Below are 16,325 nucleotides of genomic sequence, written 5' to 3' on the forward strand. Positions count from 1 at the left end.
TCACCATGCAAACTGCCTGCCCGATCACTCTCCCTGGTACCTTGAAGGAGGCCTGCACGAAGGAAGGAGTTCTCTTTAGCCAAACCAAATCTATTGGCTTTGCCACTGCTTGGTGTCTTAGTTCCTCTTCCCATCAGCCAGTAATAAGAGTAGGGCCACTTCTTGTGGTATTGCTTTTCTGGCATCACTGATTGGAACGTATCCATGGACTTGTTAGAGTGTAAGCATTTTACTTTACTTTAATATATTTATATTGTGCACCAGGTGACCCTGAGGCTTAACGACGCAAAACAAACAAATTAACAGAGCAGGAACAAAAGCCAACATACGATACAGACAGACAAATCACAGGGCAAAGATGGCCAAAAAAAGACAGTCACATGAACAAAAGCGAATCACTGAGGCATTGTCTGAACAGTAAAGTCTTCAGCTTCTTTCTAAACATTGCTGTCGATCTCAATTCTCTTAGATCTTGAGGAAGAGCAATCCAGGCCTTTGGCGAAGCCAGAAAAAAGAACATTTCATAGCCTGAGTCAGATTGCAGGCAGGTATTTTAAGCTGATTGGTGTTTTTGGATCTGAGAGGTTTTATACTAGAGCCCAACAAGCGTTTGTGAGTAATCAATAGGAGGCGAAAATCAGTCCTTGCTTCAATACGAAGCTAGTGCAGATTGTGTCTGGCATCCGAGACGTGATCTCTCCAACTGAGGCACGTAATGACCTTACCTTAGTCTTTATAATATTGTCACAGACTATAGTAAAATGGACATAAAAATGGTCTGAACATGGTGAGACCGATAAGTTGGTCGTTTTGATGTTATGTATAGCAACCCAATCTAGGGTGTTCCCCTTCATATGTGTAGGTGTCTTAACAAGTTGCTCATAGCCCAGGTTACCAAATGAGTCTTCTAAAATACTGACTTGGGGATAATTTCTATTGCCCAGCCAAAAGTTTAAATCTCCTAAAGCTATCACCTTAATATTGGGTTTGAGGATGGGTAGCAAAATGTTGCAAAGTTGTGTTGAGAAATCTTGCATAGAAGAAGACCATATTAAAGGTGGTCTCTGCATCGGTCCTGATTTGTGTCTGTTTTATTTAATTGCCTTCGATATCTGCTATCTCCACCTCCCAAACAACCAATTTTAATTTAAAAATAAATGCACCCTCCCCTCGCCCCTCTTGTCTATCCTGGCGTAACATATCATAGCCAGGAGGAATGACTAACGTGAGGGTTAGTCTTGCTGCCTTATGGCACCATGTCTCTATTAGTGCACATATATCAACATCCTGATTAACAATAAATGTAGCTACATCTAGCGCATGCTTCAGTAGGGACGTAGTTAGTATTCAGTAGAAATATTTTAAGACTGGAGTTATGGGTTCTCTTAGGACACCAGTCCCTGCTGACTTATGGAATGTTCCTTTGAAGGATCCTGTATATCCTGTTTCCCTTTTTTGTATTGAGGGTATTTGAAATCCTTATATTTTGGGAGTTTTGCCTGTTTTTAATGCACCAAAAGCAAAATTAAACCAATCTCTCCCCAGTGTACAATGTTCCACGAGCAGCAAAAAAGTGAACAATGCATCAATGTACTAGGCGGTATGAAAACAATCGTTAGGCCATTAAAAGCAACATTTAGCATCTTTACAACAGAATATAAATGCAGCCCATAGAGAGGAAAAAACTATCAGGCAATGTTCTCCAAGTCTATCCATAGCTTTTACAGCAATGCATATTTGTACAAAAGGTCTGATCTTATACACTTAGAAGTAGGTTTGCTCATAATCAGGAAGTTGTGTGCTTATTCATATTGCATATCTCACTCTTGAACTACATCAGCTGTTTTAGCATGGGATAGAGCGAACGCAAAGTTTCATATGACATCAATGTTTAGTCATGCATTTCTTGTGCCAGACTTCACAGCACTACTGATAAAACTACATGTGTTACTGCACTTTACAAGCAGAATGGAAACAAAACAGGCATTTAAAAGCATCATGCAAGAAAACAAAATCTATCCCTGTTACACCAGCAGCACAAACATGAAAAAAGGCATCACTTTACCGAGCAGCATGAAAACAGAACATAGGCTCTTTTTAAAGTAACATTCAGCAAATCTCCTACCAGCTTAAACGTCTAAGGGGTAGATGGACTATATAGGAAATCTTCAGCTCCAGTCACAAGGTTAATCCATTCATGGATACTGGTGGTCACCCATTCGTAGGAGCCACCATATTTACTTTTGCTTTTTCTTTCTAGGGTTTTTCCCCAGGTGTGGATTCAAGTTTCAATCCCAGACTTCATTCAAAACAGTTGACATGTGTTTCTGGCAACACTCACGCACTCGCTTGTTTGGTCAGTGTCTAGCAGTTTAGCTCAGTATTACATTTTACTTTGGGTTTCCAGTAAGGGCACTCCCTCAGTAAAACAGGCTGCACCCCACTAGAATCACAAAAATGCTACCACAAACCATTGAAGCCATTGCAGGCAGCCTTGCGAGGCGACTCACACATTTAAACCGGATACTTGGTGTAGTCTGATGAGGACTCTAGTGTGGGTTCATCTGGGAAAGGTAGTAGATTTACTCACGTCTTCATGTCAGACTGGCTAGATAGACTACACAGTCTTACAGAAGCCAGTTACATTGGTTGAAGCTTCGTGAATTGGCCTTATTCACTATTCACTAGAGCAAGGGTCTGCAACATTTGGCTTTCCAGATATTTCACCTACATCTCTCATTGGTGGGGGATCATGGGAGTCATGGGGGGGTCATTACGAGTATGGAGGTAGCCATGGCTACCCCCATACCGGGCCATTCCAACCTTGGAGGAACCGGTATTTCCCCATTCAGGGAACCCATCCCCATTCCCATTCGAGTCCCCATAGGGCTCAATGAGAATGGGGAGGAGTTGTTAGTTCCCTGGTCTGCTAGCGGGACCCGCTAAGAACGCCTGGTTTTAGCAGGCGCCCTTTGGGGTTCCCGCAAGCAGACTCGTAATAGGGCGGTAAGGGGTTTACAGCACCGTTACCAGCGTGGTTAACCCCTTACCGCCCACCTCGGAATGAGGCCCATAGTCCAGAAGGGAGCAATGTACAAGCTATGCTTATTGAAGGCTGCACACTTAAAAAGCTGCATTTGTTGAATCGATTTGGTGCGCCCTTCAACGGGTGGGAGAATGGCCATTTCCGGCTGGGTTTACCCCCTAAACCGTATTCACTGCCTAACCCCTCCTGCCCTGCATTGGTGGGATTTACTTGTACTCGGGGGGGGGGGGGGGGTGGGCTAACCCCCTTTCACGCTCCACTCCTCATATCACACATGCACACATACATACTTACACATGTACATAAACATAAATGCTTAACTTCTATCTGCAGAGCGCATCTTCCATCTTCCAGGCTGCTCCAAGCTTGGGCCTATCGGCCCCGGTGCGCACTTGTGTGCGGCGCAGGGCTCGACGTTGGAGCTCCTGAGGCTTTTGTATATGGCCTTATGTGCCCCCAACCTATACATCATGGGAACAGACCGTAAACATCCAGAACATCTGGAGAGCCACATGTTTCAGACTTCTGCTCTAGGGTGCTGCCACAGACTATCCTCAAGGGCGTGACTTAGAAAAAGGTAGCAGACAGGAAAGACATCATAATGCATATCTTCCTGCTCTCCTCCATCAATGTGCTACGGTATTCTGGTCGGTCTCTTGCTGGAATGAACCTGTGATTCTGGACTGGTTGGCAGCCCCTCTTAATATGTGAATTCTTTCATTATGTGACATTATACAACCAATAGTGCATCCTTATTTGCAAAATTAAATCATTGCTTCCCAAAATGTTTTTGAGACCATCAAACAAGTTGGCAATGGCAACTATATTTGATTTCTGTCTGATGCTTAATTTTGTAACCTGATGGACATATAACATTTGTTATGGTAATGTTGTAAATGTATACTTTCTTCTCTTTTTAGGGGTTTGTTTCAGAATTCTCCCGCTCAAAAGAATGATGTCTTCAATCTGGATATTAAGAATGTTGGTGGCATAGGACAGATCTTGGACTTCATGTACACCTCTCATCTTGACCTAAACCAGGACAATGTGCAAGCTATGCTGGATATAGCTCAATGCCTGCAAGTGCATATTGTACTAAATATGTGCCACACATTCCTAAAGCCACATACTCCTGTGGAGACATCTGGCACATCTAGTCTCAATGCTTTTCCTTTACTTGGTAGTTCATTAGTAGATTCAGACTATGTTGTAAATGAAACTCCCAGTACCCATTCACAGCACTCACTTCAGTCTGGACCAACCAAAGCTCTGATACAATCAAATAAACATTTAGGTAACCAACACTTAGAAGGTACACACTATGATAAGCTGCATGATACTTCTGGCTATCCAGAAAAACAACTTTCAGATACACCAGTCACAGAACTCCCCAGCCACCATTACAAGCTACGAAACTTTTTTAGCAAACAAAACAAACAGAATCTTAATGCTAAACAAGACAGCAAAGAAGGACATCTGGTGCAACCCAAAGAATATGCAGAGCCACTTCATACAGACAGTCTTGTGCTGTCTGAGACACTCCCTCAGAATGTTTCAGAATCTGCAAACACTGTGCCATCCAACCTCCTTGGTGGGTCATCAAATAAATGCCCAACTAGCCCAGATCCTGGCAGCACATCTTTGCTGTGTACAAGGGTGATGCGTCTGAAGAAGGCAGTTCACCTCAAAAAGTTGAATTTCTTGAGATCTCAAACATCTGTAGCTATGTTGCCTTCTGAGTCTGAAACAGATGATTGTGGCATAAAGGATGCATTTACAACCATTACTGTTTTGCCCATAGATGATCATTCGGATAAACCTAACAAAGACAAAGAGACTGAGCATCCTTTTGCTTTCAACAGTAGTGAACATCTTGATGAAAGGGAACAATGTCAGAGCATTTCTGAATTGGAAGACCACCCACAAACCACTCAGTCACAAAAACATTATCCCTGTGATTTGTGTGGGAAGAATTTTAAACATCCAAGCAATTTGGAGCTGCACAGACGTTCTCATACAGGTAAGTTGGTGGGACAAAAATAATTGAATGTTGTATTACTTTGACTGTCTATGAGCATACTTGAGAAGGCAAGTAACCACTTCTAGTGGTTTCCTTTCTCTGACAGATTCCTCATCCTTGATATTCTATTCTAGAGCCAGCTGCCTTTTGAAAGGTTTTCCCTACCAGAGGGTGCAGCTCTTCTTTGGATTCTCCAGGTGCCAATGCACGCCCCACGCTGGACATGACAGAATTAGTGATTCTGAAAATGTGTGAATTCATGTTCATGATGAGGAAGCTAACACTGGAGAACAAAGAAAATACTTTTTGAAACCCGGTGTGGTCTAATCTGTTGATGCGTGTCCATGGCATACCAGTTCTTATCCAGTCTTGTTTTCTGCTTTGCATTCTGAGACTTGTAGTTCTGGTTTTATAATGAGAATAGCAGACCTTCATGTCCTAGAAAGCAAACCTGTCACCTGTCAATAATGTTTTAAATCAAAAGTAGACTTGCTTACAATAGTGGTCTGCTTTTCTCGGAGTGGGTAGGGTACTGCATTGAGGAGGAGGAGGAGGAGGGCTGGGCTTTAATGTGACTGTAACTTGATGGAGTAAAAAACAGTGTTGACATTTGAGAAATGTTATCTATTGTGTTTGTACTCTGAAATAGTGCTGTGTGTGTCAGTTGAAGGCTCTCACCTATGATCTGTAACTTTAATTAGGAGAAACAGGTGTTACATGCAAACCACAACAGGATGGCACTTCAGAAGTGAGAGTTTGTAAACTGCAATTGAAGCACCAGGTAAACGTCTATGTCTGGAGGGAACATCTCAAGGAATATCCCAGGCTCCATTGCCCTATTTCAAGGGATAATGGATACAGCCTTCTTCGATGAGTGCCTTTTCTCTGAGGGGCTGGTCCCATATGTTCTAAGGTTTTATGCCCAGGACACACGAAAACCAAGAATAATACAGGACAATGTTCCAGAACATTTATGGATTGCAGAATGTATTGTTAGCCCAGTTCTTTGATGGGTTCAGACTTCACCTGAATCTCCAGGTGTAGTCGGAAATGTAGTGGGAGCATCATAAGCAATATATGAAGCGTGTTCATAAACCCATGAGCAAGTTCCAGCTAGATAATGGCATCAACATATGTTGGTGTGAAGTAAATTCACTCCGCATTTTCTAGATGATGGTTGCCCATGTTAAACATGTCCTACTAGTAGTTATCAAAAGCATTATAACAGTGATGAAATGTAATGTATATATTTTAATGCACATTCCATGGATGTGATTGTTCCTTTGACTTGCATCATTGAATGAAAAGGAATATGTGGTAGTGTATAAGCGTACTGTATGCCCTTCTCACGCCGAAGACGATTTGAGAGGAAGGGCATGGTGGGGTGCATGAGAACTTGGTGGGAGGGGAGAGGCGGTTGATACACGGGCGGCGTTGCCCTCAGTGGTGCCTGAAAACAAAAGAAGTGATGGCTGGAAGGTTTGGAATTAACTTTAACCTTTGACATTGCTCTGGGCAACACTCCAGACTATCCTTTTCGCCTGCCAAGCCCTTACAAAAGGGGAAATGGCCATTTACAAATCAGGTTTGTTCCCACCCCAAAAGAGGCAGGCCAGCCCAAACTGCTTGGTCACATCCCTTCTGCACGAGACCACAAGCATCTCCAAACATGTTTAATCCTCGTTGGGCCTCATCGGTGAGTAGCTTGGGTCTCTAGGCCCTGCATGCACAGGACCCACATCTGGGCATACCTGTCCCACTCGGGGTGACTAGAGCAAAACAAAAGAGGTGATTTGTGGAAGGTTTAGAATTATTCATAAGCTCTGGCATTGCTCTGGGCAACCCTCCAGCATCATTCTTGACCTGCCAAGCCATTACAAAAGGGGAAAGGCCATTTGCACATCAGGCTTGGTCCCTCCCCAAAAGGGGCAGGCCACCCTGAACTGCTAGGTCACATCCCTTCTGCATAAGACCACAAGCATTCCGACACACGTTAGGCCTCTTTGGGCCTCATCAGTGAGGAGTATAAGCATACTGTATGCCATTCTCACTTTGGAGGTGTTTTGAGAGGACAGGCATGGTGGGGTGCATGGGAACTTGGTGGGGGTTCTGGTCATGCAAAGACTTCCTCATCCGCCACAATGGCAAGAGGAGAGGCAGGTGATACACTGGAGGGGTTGCCCTCAATGGTGCAGGAGCAGAGTTGGCTCTAGAATGAGTCTGTGTAAAAACATAGAGTGTGAGGCAAGCTCAGTTAAAAGGTGCTACAGATGATGCTTCGGGCGGCAGTGTCCATTCAGAAATGATCCTGATAAATGCGCTGTAGGGTCAGTTAAGCATGTTGTAGGCTCTTCTTAGGGCACCAATACGTCTTTACCACTGGTTCTTGACACTAGAGAAAACAAGCAGCTTGTTATATTGGTGTCATAGACCATCACAAACGGAAGTCAAACAAACAAAATACAGAGTTTATACCCCCCCTACATCTGGGACCCATATTGTACAAAAGGGACATGAAATGCATTAGCTGATACTGTATAGGGAAAGAAGAGAGAGACACCTCACAGCAGAACAGTTAAAAGACAGGTGAAGCCATAAGTGTATGTTTTACTGTGGTTGCTGTAGGGTGCACAGTCCATTGAAAATCAGCCTAGAACATGCAATGACGGAGCGGCACAACGTATCATTGCTGGATGGCCTGAATACTACAGCTTTTGGCAATTAGTTTAGGGGAGAGGGAGTTTAAAGAGATTACAGTGTGCTCCCAGCTATGGGGAAGTGGTTACTCTGATAAACTCAGGGTTCGACTCCTAAACACACCTGAGAGTGAGATGGGGGTAGGTCCCCATTCTTCCCCTGCTCTCGAGAGCTGGCTCCAAAATTCTCCTTTTACAGAGACTCTTAGAATAAAGTATAGATACTGATGGGTATGACTGGCTAATTCTTTTTAATAACTGGGAGCTGGAAATTGTTAGCGGACGTACCCAGGGTTATTTCCCGGGTAGGCACACTTGGAAGAGTGGTAATGCATGTAGGACTATATCTTTGTGAGTGGTGAAATAGCCGTGGAGATCAAAGATCTGATTGTAAGAAACAATAGATGGAGCATTAACATTAACATTGGGGCCCCAAGAACATACACCTAAGGTAAGGGAATTGGGAGATATGGCAGTGAATCACGCAGCTACCAGAATCATATGGTCGGATAAGAACATAAAGAGTGCTGAGCAGGCCGCTCTGTATCTAAATGACGGCAGTATGCAATCATTTAAGACACAAACTATGGAGGAAATTGTGAGATGGATTTCCTCCTTTTCTAGTTCCCATGCCACATCCAAAGCTAATTATGCATCAAGAGAGGGTGAAAGGTGAGGACATATTATAAGGCCATCACAAATAGGACGCAAATATTAAGAAGCAGTATTCGGAAAACAAAAGGGACCGCCAAATCAATTGCGGACTTCCTTGGAATCTAAAGAAAATTGAAACTATATCGGGTATGGCTAAAACATTGGAAAGGCGATAGAAGAAATGAAGCCTGGCAACATACAGTGCAGACACTGTGTTCCCGGAATACCTGTAACATCTGGGCCCGTTTGGGGGAGGCTAAGGAGCACTTAATGATTGATCCGATTAGTGCTTCTGAATGGAACATCTTTTTGAGCAAGCGAAATACACTGGAAAGTTGCAATAGTGATATCGAGAGTCTCAACAAGCCTAATAGCCCACTTTTTAAAGTGACTGTTGAAGCTTTGCAAGCTAGATTGCCTCCTTGAAGTAATCTCGGGCTCCGTGCCCTAACAGACTGGCTAATGTGATATTAAAGAAGAATTCTTACTTCTGGGCCAGTCTGTTAAAAATAATGTTTGGTAAGATACTTCTGAGTGGAAGAATACCAGCTCTTGGCAGACTGCAATTTCAGTACCTGTCTTTAACAGTGGAATTAAAACAGATCTGAGCAACTATAGGTTGCTGTCCTTGTTAGACTGTACAGGGAAGTTATTTGCATCACTTCTGTTACAGGATCTGCAGAAGTGGGTGGACAGAGAGGGGATTTTAGACAGATTTCAGAGTGGCTTCAGAATTGGGTATGCTACTACACACAATCTCTTAATTCTGGATACCCTAAGCGGTAAAGCCTTGCAAACTAACAATCCTCTCCTATATGTATTGTATGTCGAGTTTAAAACCGCCTTTAATATTGGTAAATGGAGATCTACTATGGGGGGAAACTGCTTGGTATGGGCTATCCCTCTGGCCTGTTATATTATCTTAAGCTGTAGCACTGTAATATCACACCAAGTCTTAAATTGGATGGACAAGGCTCACAGACCACCCCCATTGAGCAAAATAGAGGTGTAAAGCAGGGATGTGTGACGGCTCCCCTGTTATACAACCTGTTTGTAGCGTATATTCCATGTGCTATCCAGCTGGTACATAACTGCCCTCTTAAAGTAGGCTCTTCTCATAGCTCGCGTTTAGCCTATGCAGATGATCAAGTTATACTAGATCATACCTTCAGTGGATTACAGAACTCTGTGGTTGCTCTCTAGCAATATGACAACACAAATGGATTGATCATTATCATGATAAAACACTGATGATGGTCTCTTCTGGGGAAAAGATTGCACGCCCGCATGTTCATTAATACCCTTAAGATGGCATATACGCCCTTTTATAAATACCTGGGAGTGGAGTTTGACACCAGGGGGGATTACCATACATGCATACAGACATGCAAGGGGAAAGCTGCACAGCTGACTGCACTGATCTATCAATTCACTCGTAACCAAAGTGGTTATTCAATCTGGGGCGCTAGGCAATTTTATTTGCAATGTTTGGCACTGGCGGTAATATATGGGCTGGCGGTCTTGATGGACATAGACCTGAACTGGCTTAAAGTAGTTTTGGGTAAGTTCTGGAGGAAGTTACCTGGTATCCCCCAGTGCATCCCCATGGCTATTCTGAGGCTAGAGCTGGGTCTTCTCTCTTTAAAAGCACTTGTCCTAAAAAAGAGAGCAGAATTGTATATAAGATCTCTAAATGTGCTAGTTAATCGTTTGCTAGACAGTGTGGGTGAGGGAATCCGCAGAGAGAGGGATAATTCGCAATTTAAGAAACAGATGGACAATCATTTTGAAGAGATATGCCGGTCACCTAATTGGGGAGGGCAATTTAAAAGCATGAAATGTGCCATGGGCAAGAGAGTTGATCTCTGGGACTGGCAACGAAATTTCAAGCATCTTGAAAGTCTGAAAAAATATGGATTTGTCCAGCATATACTGTATACCTATGAACAATCACAAAAATATCTAAATCTCTGCCCCTCATCCAACCTTAGGAGATTTAGACTCCTGCTTAAAATTGACCAACTCCCGGTACTTGCTTCCATTGGGCATTAGCGACATATCGCTGAGAATGAACGTTACTGTCGTTTATGTAAGAATAGAACGATCAATGAAACGGCCAGACATATTCTCACAGAGTGCCCTATTATGGGAAAGACCTATATTAAATACTATGGTAAATTTGTTCACCATTTAGATTTTATTAAATAATTATCCTTTTGGCACCAATGCAGAAATACGCCAAATGCGAGTTTGCATTTATCTCTGTATAGGGTCTGGTTGACGGCTGTGGAAAGTATTGTCCACGGATGATGAATGTGAGTTTGATGACCGCTGTATTAATATGAATTCTAGCCCTGGCCATCGTGCTATTTTGGCACAACCCTGTAACCTAATGTCGTTGTTGGATAGCTCTGAGCTAAATTGAAATGAATTGTTTGTATCATTAAGAATAAGTCATCTAATTTGGAAAATATTTTTAAAATGATGTTTTGGCCTATGGAATTAGGAAGGTCAAATATGTTAAGCATTAGGTGTGTAAATCGAAATGTCCCGTTTTACTATGTATGTTTTAAGTTTTAAGTTGTAAGTATTAAGTTGGATGTATGATTCGTTTTGTAGTGTGATTCAATTATGTGAAAAGTTTTTGTTTGTAAAAAACTAGAACACATTAAATGAAATAAATATCTACTTCGCTACATCACATGATTTGATGGCACAGGTGTTAAATGTACTGCATAATTAATGTATTCACTGGAGGCCCATGCTTGGTGTATATATGCATTGGAGTAACAAATATCATTTGATATCACTTCATGCATGTAAGACCAATACATTGACCCAGAACAAAGCAGGGAATAAATAAATGGCACACTCATTGCTGTCCACCATGTCTGCAGTACTGCAAAATATAATTGGTGGAGACAATCGAAACCTGGTACCTAGTTGATTGAGGGTCTTACCCAATTGATTAAGGTGTTCACCAGACTCAAACAATGGTTCTCATTCTATTGCAAGTACACTAGGAATACGCTCTCACTCATCCATTCATATAAGAGAAAACAATGGGCATCTGAATACCTGCGTAGAGGAGCGGATGGATGAGGTCTCCCTAACTCCCGCCCCCTCACTGCCGTCCTATTGGAACCACAGGAGAAGAGCTATACATGAGACTCCATGTATTGTCCCTATACTAAATCGAGTGTATGAGAGACGATATGCAGTCGGACAACCATAGAGAATGTACCCTCGCACTAAAAGAATGGAAGGATGTTGCATAGAAGGATGTCAGCACGCACCATTGGATATTATGGTGCATTAAAAGAAATCTGACGAGGGTAGAGTGATGTCATGAAGAAGATGTATGAAGAAATGCCGAAATTATATGAAAATCTTTAAGAGTGACAATGTAACCAAAGCAACAAGAGAAACATGTAGCTAAGAATAAAGTAATCGTGAATACAAAGAAGATACAGTAACTTGCAGTATAATGAATATAAATACCCAGTAACGCAAGGTAGAAGAGACATATAGAAGCTTGCTATGGAGGAAAATATGGAGTGGCAAGGGCGGCCATGAAAGAAAAATGGACACCGGCTCGTGTCATCTTCAGCCCGGCTACCTCAGAGAAAGACCAAGGCTGCAGAATGAGGAGATGCTGGAGAAGAGCTTTATGTGCAAAATGAAGAGGAGTCTGTTGGCCTAGGATCAATGAGGCTATTTTGAGGAATAATTACAAGGCACATGGGGAGCCAGATGAATAAGCTATGAATGAGAGACATATTTCTCTTAGATTAAAGAAGAAGGAAACATCTGCAATAGCCAAGTATTGTACAATTAAAAGTGTATGAAGTCTATGCAAGATGGAGTGAGCAAGTCTCTATTTTATTTATTTATAGAGCGCCAAAGCCTGAGGGCATCAGGGTGCTATATTGACACAACAAGACTTAGGAGACAGGACAAAATAGGAATGAAAGCAAGAGATGGCAAAGATTAGCAAAATAAATGTGTTTTCAACATTTTCCTGAAAAAGTTCAACTGGTTTCTAGTCTCAGCGGCATAGGCAGGGCATTCCAAATATGGGACACTAGCACAGGAAAAGATATCCCCAGGCCTCTGCTTCTTGTAGTTCTAGGGATGGTGAGCTGTCCACTTGTGCTGGAGCAAAGTGACCTTGAAGGTAAGTAGCTGGTCGTATGTTTCTTCAAATACTCGGACACATTTCCGTGTATACATTTGTGGGCCAGGTTGATGGCCTTAAACTGAACCCTAGCTGCCATAGGGAGCCAATATAACTCCTTCCTGGCCGCTGATATATGATCTCTCCTAGGAATGTCATAGACAACTCAGACCGCCCTCTTCTGTACAATCTGTAGTGCGTCAATGCAGCTAGAGTTTGCCCCTAAGAGTAGGACGTTGCTGTAGTCTAACCAAGGCGGAATAATGGCTGTAGCCAATGTGGCACGATTTTTCCCTGACAAGAATGGTTTAGCATGTCTTAGTACCTTAAGATGGTATTTGGTACTATGAACTACCCTTTGCACATGGGCGACTGAGTTGACAGCCGCTTTAATGTGGGCGCCTAGCATCTTGACTTTGTCTCTGATGGCAATTACAGCGCTGCCAATTGTCAGGCTGGAATAATCAGCACCCAGTTTGGATTTGGCTCGTGTGGTCCCAAATATCATCAATTTGGGCCAAGAGGAGCAAGCACAGCCAGTATAATTAAATCAAATAGCAGTAAATAGAAGGTTGAAATGAACACATTTGTGGTCTCCTCACACGTGGTTCAGAAGTCAAAAACAAGGGCTATTCATTAAGCTTTGGGTGAAGATGGTGTGCTACACTCCCTTAAATGTTCTAGAACAGTGTGCAGTTTACAAGGTCAACTACAGACGAGAAGACTTTGGCTCATAGCCAGACTGATAGATAATGGATTAATTGGAACAGTGTGGAGTAATCTGACGTGCCTCAAGCACCTGGTTTTCATTTCTCTTATATGCTGCTAACAAGCTGAAAAGTCCAAAGTTTGCCAACCAATCAGAGGGTGTATGGGGCAACCTGCTATACAATGTTGCATAGACCAATCTGCGATTCTCTTTGCTATAATCAGTGTTATACATATTGAGAGGTAGTTCGAGGCATGCCTTACAGATGAGAGGCAGCCAATGGTGTACTAACCCTTACAGATATTGTAGGTACATATGTTCCCTTAACCAATCCTTCCCCTCAATAGGTTTTATAATTTGGCACGTAAAATTATGTCATAAATGATACATATTGGGGTATAAAACCATTGTATAATCAAGTTCATGTGTGAGTGTGCAAACATCAGTCCGATGTCTGCCAGTTTTACCCTGCTTTGTTAAATTAAGAATAAAGTAGTATTTTGCCATATTCTTTGAGTATGTCCGTTTTTTGTCCGTGATCATTATTGGTAATTCCATCTAGCACAAGAGGTACTTCAAGGTGCTAGAGCACATTTTGGTTTGCAGTGTGGATGGTCCAGGTCCAGTCGACCTAGGCCCAGATCCAGACCTCAGGACACTTCACTGCTCCCGCCATTAGCCAGCAGAGTTTCCTGTATGCATTAAAAAGACTCCAATTAGGGTATTCCTGAGGCAAAGCTAAAGAAGATTGTGTATCAAACTCCTAAATAGAGTAAATCTGAAACGAGATATATTTACTAAAAATAGGAATCGAAGGCATATGCAGAACATTTACAAAAGTGCACTTGTGTATGGGGTTATAATATATCCGTTTACAACGTTTTGTTGTGTTTAGACTAAAAGGTATACAACGATAGTAAAACATTAAGAATTAAGGTGATTGGTAGATTTTTTTAATCATAAAGGGATGACGTCAATCAGGAGGGTAAAATCATAGTGAACATATGAATAAAGAAGAGATTCTTAAAATATCAATGGTAAAACAATGAGATACTAAACATTGCTAGAAAGCGTAAACGAAGGAGCAAAAAGAACATTGTTGTATACATTTTTAAAAACAGTTAAAATATTTAAACTTTTGTACAATAAGCAGCGATTGATGGTGCCTGCTCAAATTGATCTGCGTAGTATATTTGATTAAATAAAGAGCAGAATAAAAGGTTGGGTAAGTATCGACAGTCAAGATCGACTTGTCACCATGAGGGAGACTCCTCTTTTACACTTATGTGGGACATTGCCAAGATACACAGCTAAGATAAGGAAATATCATTCAGAGTGGGTTTCAGGCACGCCCAATAAAACACTAATGCCGTGACCATTTTCTGTTTTCACAATCCATATTATGACGTATTTGCATGCCACATACAAGGGAAAGAAGTTATAGAAAAAGCTGGCCATTTTATAGTTATGGAAAATGTATCGGAGCGAGAAAGAAGATCTGGCCCAGAAGGCCTGGAAGCTTAATCAGCATAAAGGGGAGGATGAAACACCTTCTGCTCCACTTTCCCCTCCTGAAAACAAGCGAGCGGGTTCAGAGGAGAAGGGATTTTATCCTTTAAATGAATTGAAAGCAGCGGCGGGGTATGTTGATCCGACATATGAACCCCTGCTTATAACAGTGAGGACAATGTGGAAGAGAGCAAAATTAGAGAGCGCAAATATATCTTGACACGCGATGAAAGTAAACCGCGTGATGAAAGAAAAGGTAGGCAAGACAGATGCCCATGGAGGAAGAGGCAAAGAAACAGAAATAAGGCACAACGCAAAGGGAGTGACGATAGTAGAAAACAAATGGATGGGAAGACAAATATTGCTTAAATTGGATGACAAAGGCATTGATGGGGTTCAAGAAAGAGGAAAGATAAGAGCGGGCAAAGAAAAAGAAGGAAGAAGAGAGTATACAAGGAAGAGAAGGAAAGATAATGTAAGCGAAGGTTTGAAGTAATGAAAGAAAAGTGGAGACTAGAAGAGATGAGAGGAGGTAGAAGCACAAAGAATGAAAATACGTAGGTTGCAAAGAAGGCGAGAGGGAGATCTGGAAAAGAGAGGAAGACATTAACAGCAGTAGGGGATTAAGGTTCCATGTGATAATATCGCCGCAAAAATTTCGCCATACAAAATTTTCACCATATTTTTGCGGCAATATTACCCCATGGAACCTGCAGGGGACACCCCCAAAACCCCATATATTTTAAAAGGGAGCAGGGGACACCCCCGCAACCCCCCCATTCCATTTACCCCATAAATTATCCCCACCAAAAATATCGCCTATGGCTGTTTCCGACGACCATATGTACGGTGATATTTTTGGTGGGGATAATATTACCTGATACCGGGATTAAAAGATAAATAGACAGAATATCTATGTCATAGAAGTATGATGCTGATCGAAGCACAAGAACGATTTGAGGAAGATAGAGGATCACAACAGCTCCGTAGGGAGATGTAAGGAATACCGAGATTATCAGCATGGGCTGATAAGCGAGATACAGAAGATGTATTGTATTTGATTATTTATATACCGCTCTTTCCCACTTGTGTGGCCTCAATTTGCTTTTTTCTTGGTTGAATGCCCTTGGTGACCGTAGTCGATGTGGTTGGAAAATTCTAGGGGGTTTAGCTTAGGAGATGCATGTGTGCATGTTGCCGTTCTAGGACTTGGGTGGCTGGTAAGGCTTGACTAAGCAGCCCAAGAGAGGTCAGACACATGGGTGGGTGCTGTTGAGGGTTGGAGATAGATGGCTATTGTTGAGAGAATCTATGTGAGGCCAGCTATACCGAATTCCTTTTGGGTGGTGGTCGCTGTATGCTAGTGGCAGAGGTGTTGAGGTACGTCAGGTGTTGCAATCTGGACGGCTATGTGTGCACTAGACCGGATGTGCTTGGCCTTAGCCGTATTCTATCGTACATGGATGCTTGCCCGTGCCTGTGGCCGGTGTCCACGCTAGTGGTGTGAGATATAC

The 16,325-nt window shown here is 42.4% G+C and overlaps 1 protein-coding gene across 2 annotated transcripts in view; it reads left to right on the top strand.

The window, feature by feature from the left end:
* ZBTB49 (zinc finger and BTB domain containing 49) overlaps nt 1–16,325 on the top strand; it is a 320,838-nt gene that overhangs the window by 53,339 nt on the left and 251,174 nt on the right. For both annotated transcript variants that reach the window (XM_069631964.1, XM_069631965.1), the window contains one exon: nt 3,967–5,066. In XM_069631964.1, the coding sequence (XP_069488065.1) occupies nt 3,967–5,066 (1,100 nt within the window). The remainder of the gene's footprint in view (nt 1–3,966; nt 5,067–16,325) is intronic.

This window comes from Ambystoma mexicanum, chromosome 6q, assembly GCF_040938575.1.
Source record: "Ambystoma mexicanum isolate Mex_15411 chromosome 6q, UKY_AmexF1_1, whole genome shotgun sequence".
Classification (NCBI taxonomy): domain Eukaryota; kingdom Metazoa; phylum Chordata; class Amphibia; order Caudata; family Ambystomatidae; genus Ambystoma; species Ambystoma mexicanum.